This window comes from Vanacampus margaritifer, chromosome 11, assembly GCF_051991255.1.
Source record: "Vanacampus margaritifer isolate UIUO_Vmar chromosome 11, RoL_Vmar_1.0, whole genome shotgun sequence".
In the NCBI taxonomy this organism is placed as follows: Eukaryota; Metazoa; Chordata; class Actinopteri; order Syngnathiformes; family Syngnathidae; genus Vanacampus; species Vanacampus margaritifer.
Window position 1 is genome coordinate 13,812,975 of NC_135442.1, and position 11,760 is coordinate 13,824,734.

At 39.9% G+C, this 11,760-nt stretch overlaps 1 protein-coding gene across 5 annotated transcripts; it reads left to right on the forward strand.

Annotated features, from left to right (window-relative positions):
- Positions 1–3,581: 3,581 nt before the first annotated feature.
- Positions 3,582–11,342, forward strand: LOC144060063 (NXPE family member 3-like). Of its 5 annotated transcripts, none has more exons than XM_077579204.1 (6): positions 3,589–4,350; positions 5,745–5,915; positions 6,710–7,491; positions 8,744–8,814; positions 8,899–9,102; positions 10,462–11,342. In XM_077579204.1, the coding sequence occupies exons 2-6, from the start codon at positions 5,850–5,852 to the stop codon at positions 11,022–11,024; spliced, it is 1,686 nt and encodes a 561-aa protein (XP_077435330.1). In that variant the 5' UTR covers positions 3,589–4,350; positions 5,745–5,849; the 3' UTR covers positions 11,025–11,342. The 5 variants fall into 5 exon arrangements, with proteins under 5 accessions (XP_077435327.1, XP_077435330.1, XP_077435328.1 ...); XM_077579203.1 differs by lacking the exon at positions 3,589–4,350 and adding an exon at positions 4,367–5,555; XM_077579202.1 differs by lacking the exon at positions 5,745–5,915 and having other exon boundaries at positions 3,593–4,350.
- The last annotated feature ends 418 nt before the right edge of the window (positions 11,343–11,760 follow it).

Here is an 11,760-nt window from a genome sequence, read left to right on the forward strand (position 1 = left end):
AGAGGAGATCTCCTGTTACACCATTGAATCAAACTCCGACAGGTTTTGATCAACAATGCACCCCCTTTTTTCGAAGGGCCAGCCTTTTATTACAATTCAGTCTCCAAGCAGAATATCTCTCCCTTCATGAATGAGCAAATGTGTTATACAGTTGAAGGACATGTCAAACAATAGAACTCTTAGTGCAGTTGCAGCTGTATTCGTCTCTAGCCAAAATATGTATATTTTCAAGGCACTTTTCGTATTCTTCTCCATAACAAAATCTCACTTACAATTTGACCCAAAAGCACCAATGACCGTGACTAATGGAAAAGCAAAGCAAGTTCTGTTCAAGACCACAATGTACGTGTACAAATAAAAACAAGAAATTCTGGACCAATCAGTGTATAGCAAAATCAAGGGCTAAAATATGTTTTCGCACAAAGTGATGAGAAGGAACTTTTTTAGACAAAACATGGTCCCAGCTTTAAACCCAGAGCATACGAGGTCAACATCATGTGCCCTGCTCAGGACACAAGACACTTTGACAAACTTAAAATGAAGAATTAAAATGTTCATGATCAGTAACAATAATTGATATATGAAAATAGGTATTAAAATGTTATAATATCCTTCAGATCCTTCGTGGCATTGTAATAAATGTTTTTGTTGCTTTGTATTAAAGTTTGTGAGAGACAAGGCAGGTCGTGGGAAGATTTATTTCTGTGGCCTACACACATATGTTATTTCTATACTTCGGTTTAGGCCTGATCCTCTTCTAGAGCACTTCGGCAATGTGGACTAGATCGAGATAAAAAACATGGATATGCGAGCATTGGCTGAATTCCCAGTGATTATTCATATTCAAACCCATCTTCCGATTGACTAACAGTCAAAGATCGTGTGCAACTCAGTGGACAAGTGGTGGAATGTCTACCCTGTAAGTGGGAGGTTGTGGGTTCAATCCCTGGCCGGGTCATACCAAAGACTATAAAAATGGAAACCTTTTGCCTCCCTACTTGACACTCAGCATTAAGGGTTGGAATTGGGGGGTTAGATCACCAAATGATTCCCGAGCGCCCCCTCGGTTGCGCGTTCCCGTCAACGACCCATTAGGGGTGGGGGTGCAAGTGTTGGAACGCGCTATCAGTGGCCGGAAGTCCGTGGCATCTACCCCATTAAGTATTGCACATGGATCAGGTAAGCAAACAAAAACACATTGCCCCCTAGTGGTTGGAGGTAAAAACGAATCAAACATGGGGCCCCCCCCCCCTCCTATAGTAGCCTATTGTTTGTAAAGTTCACTTGACGTCTTCAAAGTGATGAATGGCACAAGAGCAACCTACTAACCCTTAACTGACTATCTAGCTTCACCATAGTGTCTCCTCCATGGGTGATGTGACATGAAATCGTTTGTATTTGGAGAATCCACCCTTGTCACAAGCTGGATATAGCGTACAGACTCACACTTGGAGAACGAGCCTACAATGAGAAGGACGTGGTTTTCCAAGGACCTTTCCCTAAAGAAATCCAGTACACTCCTAACCAAGTAGTCGTCGTCAAGCCGTCCGGAGACATCTTTGAGGTAGTAATCGAGGCTTATCCTGACCTTGTAGCTCATAAACTTATATCTGTTCTAAATGTGCAATTTTTTTTCCTAGGTTTTCATACTCTTGTTAACAAAAGTATAAAATATTTTAAACTAATAGAAATAGTTCAAATTAATTTTTGTCGCCTATAGTCGTCAATGGCAGTGAATGAGTTAATACCAAGTAATGATTTTTTTTTGATTGATTGATAAAATTTCTGTTATGTATTAGTTACTAAGGTGTATACCAAAGTTTGTATAAAACCACTGCCAATAATATCTACTAACCATGACTGTATTGAATTCCACATGATTTTTATTTAATGACTTGTGTTTTTTCATTAACAGAAATTGAACGAATACAAATAATGTCTATTTGAACAGACTGAGTATGCAGTATGTCGAATTATCTTGGATTAAAAAAAAAAACACTGTTCCCGTCAATCATAACAACTTTCCCTAGTTTGGAATAATTTCTGAATACTGTGGCAATTTAAATTGTTGTGTATTTTTTACATTACCTATGCTGTTGTGATTCAACTGAGTAAATTTTGAGTGTATTTAAAGTCATAAATAGCAGATTGGATGGTTTTATGATGAATTATTATCATTGTCTTTTTTTGTAACTTAGATTGAGTGTTGGTTTTATACATCTTGATACATATTTCAACATAATACATGGCAGCAACAAGGAACAGTAAAGTGTGTATAATAACTTCTCATTCAGGACATCCTTACTTGGGGCCCATCACAGATGATTGCGGCAAATCACAGTGTAAAATGCAGAAAAAGATGACAAAGCAAAACTAACGAGATGTTTTATGTGATTGTTTAATTGAAATTGAATGTGTACATCGAAACGAGAGACCACCACCTCGTCAAAGGACACTACAGCTGCTTGTTTACTTTCAAACATAGCTTGTAGCAGACCATCCAGCTAGCTTGGTCCCCATAACAGCATAGTGGCGATTGTGTTTTGAAAGTGCATTCCGTTTATGAACCTGAAAATGCAATAATGCAAAATTACAGAGGGGGTTATTCATCAGGAGGAAAGAGCAAGACAGTGAGAAATAGCAGGAAAAAATATATACAAATAACTGGAGATGTCTCAATGCACCTTAAAAAAATAAAATAAAAATAATAATATAAGAAGAAGAAGAAGAAGAAGAAACAATGATTAGGGGCCCTAACAGACCCTAGAATCGCCTCTAAAAGATGACGTGAAACGTGATCACGACGTCTCTGACCACAGAGCAGGCCAAATTCGGCCCTATAAGGAAAATGATATGGGGGATGCAGTGTTGTAGTACTGTACTTTACCACGTGATGGCGGTCTAACCCCTTATTGTGGCATTGCTGCAGCGCACCAGGCTCTCCACACACTGTACGTGTACGTATATATGACGTCCCATACTCACCACGTTTGTACTTTGTACGTGAGCACAAAAAAATTATCACATATGCGGCATTATTTGTGTTTTAATTTTTTTTGTTAAAAAAAATATGAATTTGTATTTTATTGTTATTTTTTGGGACACGAAAGTTTACGTTTCGACGCATATGTGGAAAGTGATTCTATCCTGCGTGTGCCTTATACTCAATTAGCAACGGAAAAGATCTACAGATATTTTGTAATTTTTTTAAAATCTATTTTATATGGTATTTGTAATTATTGCATATGGGAGTCGAACCATATATAAGATCCTTAGTAAATGTGTACAATATGAAACTTGTTGGGAACTTAACAGAGCAATATATGACAGTAAATCTACATACAATATCTTTAGTAGATGTATGTGTTATCAAACTTTATCTGAAAACAGGTTCTACCTAAACTCAGCTACAAATTAGCTACAATTACAAAACAACAACAAACTCGAAGTGGTTTGTGCGTGCGTGCGTGTGCGTGTTTGTTTCATGTCTTTCTGCCATATATATATATATTTTTTTGGGGGAGTGGTAAATATCAGCCGTGATGAATAGCATGTAATAGTAATATAATGTAAAACTTAACCTGATTACTTTGGATAGAAGAGGAATAATACACTACCTAATTGAGAACAGTAAACGTAAAAATGTTTCTTTCATTCCCATGATTTTGTTACTATTTCATCAAACATAACGCTAGTGGGATTTTAAAAATTAGATAAACAGTAAACAAGTGTTAACTAATAAATTATGTAAAATTGACGTCGTATGCTGTGCTTTCAAGATAAAGCAGTCACGCCCCGAGATGAGTTCAAGGACCGCCGGCAAACTCATAGGAAACAAATTAATCTCTGTGAGCGTCTACATTTTAAGTTAATTTATTTGTATTCATCTATTAAATATACTAAAGGTGTGGCGCTCCGTGGAGGTTCTGCCTATGGGCGAGGGTAGCCTACTTCCTGCCGTGGTTGGTGTTCTTTACATTTGATTCTTATGTTCGAAAATGATCTCTCAGCGCACAAACTGCTACCCTCCGGACTGTTCCGAAACTCTAATATTTTAATGGAACACTCGCGCTTAGGTAGGGTGGCAGATTAAATTTCCGAACACACCTTTTGTGTCGCTCCCTCGAGGTCCAGCCACATGGGTGAGTTTATACATCCTGGTTGGAGCCAATTTGGAACGGGAGAGAGCCAGGTAAGGGCGGTGGAATGACGTCATCATAACTAGGGCGACGGCAGATCAACACGACAGAAGTGTCGGTCACCATGTCATTAAATGTTTGGAAATGCATCCTCATCATTATCACCCTGTTCGGCCTCATCTTCCTGCTGCGCAACATCACCACTGGCGAGGTGAGAGAAGTTTATTCAGATTTATGTATTTTGTTAACATGCTGGAGATATACTCCTAAGTTTACATATAACCTGGCAACATTTGTAAGATGTTTATTTAAAGAAACCATGAGTCATTAGACAAAACATTTATTCTAGTTTAATGGGATTCCAAATTATAATTCATTTCGGAATAGCACAAACAGTGGTGGCCTTGCAAAAGGCAACAAAATTGCAATAAGACATATTTGCCAGACTGGATTTTTGCTGAATTCATAAAGAATGCTTTCTTCAGTGGTATGTTTTTCAATGAGGACTTATTTGCTGTTATTCCACAGTTTAATGGCACAATTGATAACTGCCTTTTTTTGAGGAGTATGATTTTGGGCATGATAATGTAATATGATTATGCAATTTGAGCATCATTTGCTAATCTGGTGAAATGACTACAGATTCAACTATATCTTGTTTGTGCAAAAACTCAACCTATGCAGTATTGTTGCAGAATGTGACTCTTCCTTTTTCCTCCATTCGACAATGCGAATTGACAATGCAGAGGATACTTGTTGTGTGCATAAAAACTGGTTTTGCAGCTCTATTCTGGGCAGTTTGTAGAAGTGCGATGTCACATTTGTTTCATGCAAGTCCCACTTGTGTGGAAAGGGTCATAATATTTTTGGGGTCTCTGGTAGTATTTGCTGCGTAATACAGTTGGAATCATCATCATACATTTGTACACTTATTCTCTGCAAAACCGATGGCAAATCATTTGTGGAAATGGAATAGGCTACAGGTGTGGTCCAAGGCATCTCACCTGCGGCACACCACCATATAGGACTTTAGAGTTTGAACAGCTGCCATTGTAATTGGTTCAAATCCATGTACATTTTAGTTGACCATTTATCAGATTGTGATCTTTGATTTAGAATGCCGTGATTCCACAAAAGAAGCTCCACCTGTTACATTTCTCTCCATTAAATCATTTTAGTTCTTTGCCATCTTGCTTTAAATGTATCCTTTTGTTTTAATATCCTTTTTTTTAAAAAACTTGATTCCGCAATTGACAATGTCTTAATCCATTTTCAGCCAAACCAAACTTCAATAATATGCATTTACCGTTATTTAGCATAATCCGTTTTGATTTTGACACACATAGAGCTGGTTAAAATTTAACGAGTACACTTCCTCATCTGCCAGGTCGTCATAAAGATGCTCATGAAGATAATGTAAGTAGGCCACTGGCTTATGAGAAGTATATAGAGTATATTTCTAAAACGTTACAAAAATCAGTCAGGAAATTAATTTTAATAAAAAAATTTAAATGTATGATTTTGACCTTACACAAAAGTCTATATACTGAAATAAGGATAATCTCTTCTCTGTTTACTGATAAATTTACATCTGGGTCTGTTTAGTTTAGAGGATCTTAACCGGGGTTCGATCCAACCCCAGGCGTTCGGTGAGTCAGTCTCAGGAGTTCGGCAGAGGTCAAAACATACACCTGACTGAAATGATTTGTGATGATACACCCTGCTTGGACATCATTTGCTGCAGGGAATTTGGTGCGCTCAGTAGTCAACGTGATGGTACGTCATGTGATTTCTTTATGATTGTAATCCCTTCATATTATGACAAGCAAAAAAAGAAAGTGGTTTTACGAATATGTGCAATATGAATGCAGATGTATAATGGAACATATGGTGTTCCACAGGGTTAAAATCTGGAGCCTCTGCTGTTTTCATTGCTGCCCCTGGGTTCCATCTTAACTCATTTACTGTCAGTGACGGTTATAAATGTCAAAAAATCATTTTAACTATTTCTATTGGTTTCACTTTTTTTTCTACTTTTGTTAACAAGAGCATGAAAACCTAGAACTTTTTTTATTGTACATTTAGAACAGATATAAAATTTGTGATTAATTGTGAGTTAACTATTGAAGCCATGCGATTAATTACGATTCAAATTTTTAATCGCCTGACTAGATGATTGTTAAAAATTAGGGGCGTCAGGCGATTACTTTTTTTAATTGTAATTCACTAGTTAACTCACGATTAATCACAAATTTTATATCTATTCTAAATGTACAATAAAAAAACTGTTTCTAGGTTTTCATACTCTTGTTAACAAAAGTGTGTGTGTGTGTGTGTGTGTGGGGGGGGGGGGGGGCTGGAAGTTAAACTAATAGAAATAGTTCAATGAGTTAAGAAAACAGCGGTGGTTGTTTTAATGTGGTCTATAAATAGACTTACAATGACAAATTGAGCAATTTTAGTCCAGCACAACTAATGGAACGTTTCCTTATTCTTTCTGCCTCTCACGATACTGTATGCTGCCGGTATAGAAAATGTTGACAGTGATCCGTTCCATGACATCTTTCCAGAACTGGAAGAACCAAATAGTGTCAGCACTGTACAAGGTCCAGAACTGGAACCAGTCATCAAACCTCTCTGGAAGCCTATCAACGTTTCATCACAAATCCACCTTCTGTCCACATCTGGGCAAGCCACCGTCACCGGAAGAAGAGCTGGAGCAACGCAAGCTGTTGGACTCCATCGCCTGGCCCCAGCCGCCCTCTGACTCCGAACCACTCAACCTGTTCCAAACGAGCAACCCGGCCCACAGCCTGTTTTCAATTATAACCTCCAAAAACAACCACACTTGGTATGTGGGCGACCAGCTGGAAGTGCAAATCCACCTGCACGACTTCAAAGGCCGACCCAAGAATTACGGCGGCGATTTTCTGTTGGCTCGGTTGCATTCCCCAAAACACCGGGCAGGTGTGGCCGGGCAGGTGCTGGACCACAAAAATGGATATTATTCTGTTGGATTCCCGCTTCTGTGGGAGGGCTCGGTTCAGGTTGATGTCATGATGGTACACTCGAGCGAGGCTATCGCTGTGCTGCGGAGGCTGAGGGAGAACCGGCCCGATCGGGTGCTCTTCGTCAGCCTCTTTCGCAGCGGCCTTACTTCTGAGACAACAGAATGTGGCACATGTCTTTCGCAAGACAAGGGGCCGCTGTGCAACTTCACGGACCTTCACTCCGGCGAGCCGTGGTACTGCTACAAGCCCAAAATGCTGAGCTGCGACACCAGAATCAACCACGCCAGGGCAGGCTACCTCAATAACATCATCACCGACAGGGAATCGTTGCTGTTTCAGAGGTTTGTACACTCAATGATTGTTTGACATCAGCTGTTCCAAAAATATTTCCCAAAATTTGCGAGAAAAAAACTCGTAAATTTGCGAGTTTATAAAGTGGCTAATTTGCTAGTTTTTTTCTCTTGAAATATCTCCCCCGCCCTCTAATTTTTTTTATTTTTACGTGGCCCTAATACGCCGTCATACTTTTGAAACCAAAGCGAGTAGCACAACCAAATTATTTGAGTATGCAAAGCAGACACGGGCAACAAATGTTGCTCTGTGCGTAACACGGAAGCAAAAAAAACCCCACTAAAGCCACCGGGCGGCGAAAGTTTGCAAGTGATTGCGAGAGTCGCGGATGATGGTTTTTCGCAAGGAAGTTTTAAACATGGTCAAAATTTCTTGTCGATAACTAAAATTTTGCAACCATTAAAACTGTTGCCAAGTGTTTTTGCGACATTGGAGGAACTCATGGTGAAAAATCAACATCCGCTACTCTTGCTAACAATCACAAACCTTTGCCACTCAGTTGGATATGGTCTTAAAATGGGAAGTCAAAAAATGATGCAGCCCCACTATTCTAAACACGGTTTTCTGATTAATATTAATATGTTAGTGGAATATGAGTTAAGCAGCAAAATCTACCAGTTTTTATCAATCACAGCCGGCGGCCATTTTGTCACTTGCTGTCAACTGAAAATGACATCACAAGGTGCGTTTCATTTCCATTCATTTCCCCCAGTTTTGCGCAAAAGGGAAGTTGCGCAAAATCAAGCTGGTAATGGAAACAGGTGATTTTCGAAAAAAAATCTTAAATATCGCAAAAAAGTTTTTACGCTCACATGAGGTGTTTTTTAAGACATGTCGAATTAGATGTATTTCGCAAAAGTGTAATGGAAACAATTTTTGCGCATTTCCTGTAGTCATGTGACCCCCGCCCAGCATAGAGGTAAGGAAGTAGGAAGTTGGGGCCTCTCGCTTTCGTGTCGGAGCTGCCTCCGGATGGGATAACAAGTTTTTTTAAGCACAAAGTGATTCAGCTATGGAGCCAATATGCCGTTCAATGCACATCCCATATTGTTGCATGAGAAATGGCCGTTGCCCCTAGCAACGAGCAAACGAGCGACATACGGCGCACGTCGTTGTTGAAGTCCATCTGTCCGCTCCATAACACGAGTTTTAAGCGATGAGATGGAGAAAAACGGGTGATTAAAAAAAAAAACTTGTTGCTATTCCTGTTCCAATATTTTTAATTGACTTTTTTGACATCAGTGGCGTGAACATCAAAGCTCCCATCCACGCAAACACAACAAACACCATCACTGTGCTGCCATCCAGGAAAGGTACTGCGGACCTTCAGACTTATGACTCTCACTTTTTGTGGAATGGTGATTTATTTATTTTCATTGTGTTTGTCGTTATTGTAGAAAATAGCAACCAAAAATCGGATCCCATGAAGCTGGCCACGTCTGGGTACTACTACCAGGACGCGTGGAGGCCATTGGGCGGCGTCGCCATGCGTCATTTTAACGCGGCGTCTGTCACTCAGTGCTTGGCCAATAAAGTGGTCTACATGTACGGCGACTCCACCATTCGACAGTGGTACGAGTACCTCGTCGCTGTGCTTCCAGGTGAGGGCTTTTGTCTTATAGCTTTGCGGCGGCTTTGCTCGAGTGGTGGACGGAGATGGGGTACAGATGCTAGGGTAAAAAAAATAAAAATAAAAAGACTGGTAGGACTGATTTAGCTCGTTTAGTGAAAAAGTACATTTCATCAGGTCAAACATTGTCACAAGCTAGCAAAATTACAAATTAATGCAGCACTTAAAATCACCCAGGAATAATTCAGTTACCATGACACAATTTGACACAGTGGATAAATAAAAAAAACTGTGATTTGGTTCAGCAGGTGAAACTATCCACTAGCTGTCTTGACTCAAAACCAATGACTTGTCGAAACTATTTTGAAATATGTTCAAACCAAATTACAGTAAATGATTAACTGCTCAATTCATATTTTATTTGTCCTACATTTTTAAGACTTCTATACCTTGCCGTAAATTTCTTACATTTTTGGCAATTTTTTGGGGACATGTAGTCATTTTCTGCCTCTCTTTTTCTTTTTTTGGGGGGACATTTATAGCTATTTAAAAAATAATAATAATTCCTGCCATTTTTACTATCAATTTTCTGACTTCTTTATGCAATTTTGTGGCGATTTTGGGGATTTCTTATTTTGAACATTTTATGGTTACTTTTTGAATGTTTTCTATTTCTTTTCTGCCTCCCCCAACCCCCCTTGAAATTTCGGGCAATTTCATGGACATTTTATGGCAATTTCCTGCTTTTCCTCTTTCTTTTTGGACATTTTTAGGTACCGTATTTTTAAGAACTTTTTTTCAATCTTCCTTTCATCTCTTTTTCTGACAACTTTAAACATTTGGATGCCATTTTTTGAACATTTAACTATTCTTTTTTTTTAAATTATATATAACTTATTCATTTTTAATAATATTTTATGCAAAAAATAAAAATATTTTTAAAAATCTATTTCTTTTAGAGCTCCCACAGGAGTGGGACTAAAGAGCCACATGTGGCTCCAGAGCCGCAGGTTGGAGACCACTGTTACAGACCCATTTCAAACCTTCCGTTCTTAACCAAGATTGTTGAAAAATGCATTTTTAACCAACTCAGCAAATTGTTGTACTCAAACGAACATTTGATCAATTGCAGTCAGGTTTCCGACCTCATCACAGTACAGAAACAGCTCTTATTAAAATACTTAATATATAATCCCTGACACAGGGAAGGTGTCGGTGTTGGTCTTATTGGATCTCAGTACAGCATTTGATACTGATAATATATTATTGAACAGGCTGGAAACTTGGGTGGGGTTAAATGAAACAGTCATAAAATGGTTCAGGTCCGACTTGAAGGAAAGAGTTCATTTTCGTTTCCTCTTATGTAGCGTTATTGTGTTCTGTCTTTCAGGGGCGAAGGAATTCAACCTGTACACTCCCAAAAAAGGGGGTCCCTCACTCGCTGTGGACAGCACCCACAACATTTTGCTTGAGTACCGCTGCCATGGTCCGCCCATCATGTACACCGCCATCATGGCCAACGAGTTGCACTACATTGCCAACGAGCTGGAAGGCCTAACCGGCGGTCCCAACACGGTGGTGGCGCTCAGCGTCTGGGCTCACTTCACTCCCTTCCCCGTGGAGGTGTACATACGCCGCCTCCGGCATATCCGCAAGGCGGTGGTGCGACTTCTGTACCGGGCGCCGGGAACGGTGATAGTGATTCGCATGGCCAACCCAAGGGCCCTAAATCGGGACGTCAGCCTGAACTACAGCGACTGGTTTTCCCTGCAGTTGAACGTCGTGCTCCGAGCTATGTTCAAAGGTCTCAACGTTATGCTGGTGGACGCCTGGCAGATGTGCGCGGCGCACCACCAACCTCACAACGTGCACCCTCCGAGTGTCATTGTCAAAAACATGGTAGACATGATGTTGTCCTATGCTTGTCGGACAAGCACCAGGAAGACTGGATGATTTTTGTAAATCAAACCAGGTTACGATTGTTAACAAGTGTAGGAACTCACTTAGAAAGTTGCAATTGAAGGAGTTATAAAAAATGCTAAAATCATGATTACAAATATATATATATATATATATATATAAATTTTCCTGAAGTAATTCCATAAAGGGAAAATTTGGGACACTTAAGCGTATTTAATAATACAACTAACTTCTGAACAGCCTTTTTTTTTTGCACATTAAGGTTTAATGAGTAAGAATTTTACAGTATTGTAAAAAGTATGACAAAGGTAGACAATCTTTTCAAGATAAAGAACACAATCTGGTATCCCATTCAGATTGGTCTATTTACTGTGATTGTTTTTTTTACTGTGGTATGCAACAACACAAAGAGCAATTGAAGGAGGAGTCAAAAGGCGAAGATCTTGACTAACCGGTCGATCTACGGTTGTGACAGAAAGAACAAGAACCCGGATACAAGCGGCCCAAATGAGTTTCCTCCGCAGGGTGTCCGGGCTCTCTCTTCCGCGCCGCTACTCTGCGCTAAAAGGAACCGGTTGAGGTGGTTCGGGTATCTGGTTCGGATGCCTCCTCAACGCCTCCCTGGAAAAGTGTTTCGTGCATGTCCCACTGGCGGGAGGCCCCGGGGACAACCCAGGACACCCTAGAGAGATATAATGTCGGCTGGCTTGGGAACGCCTTGGGATCTCGCCGGAGGAGCTGGTTAAAGAGGGAAGTCCGGGCATCTCTC

What these genes read in the sequence shown, in the direction of transcription:
- LOC144060063 (XM_077579201.1), top strand. Translation starts at nt 4,264, where the DNA reads ATGTCATTAAATGTTTGGAAATGCATCCTCATCATTATCACCCTGTTC. An exon ending in GCAACATCACCACTGGCGAG is followed by an intron (nt 4,351 to 6,709) that starts GTGAGAGAAGTT and finishes ACATCTTTCCAG; the next exon opens with AACTGGAAGAACCAAATAGT. An exon ending in GAATCGTTGCTGTTTCAGAG is followed by an intron (nt 7,492 to 8,743) that starts GTTTGTACACTC and finishes TTTTGACATCAG; the next exon opens with TGGCGTGAACATCAAAGCTC.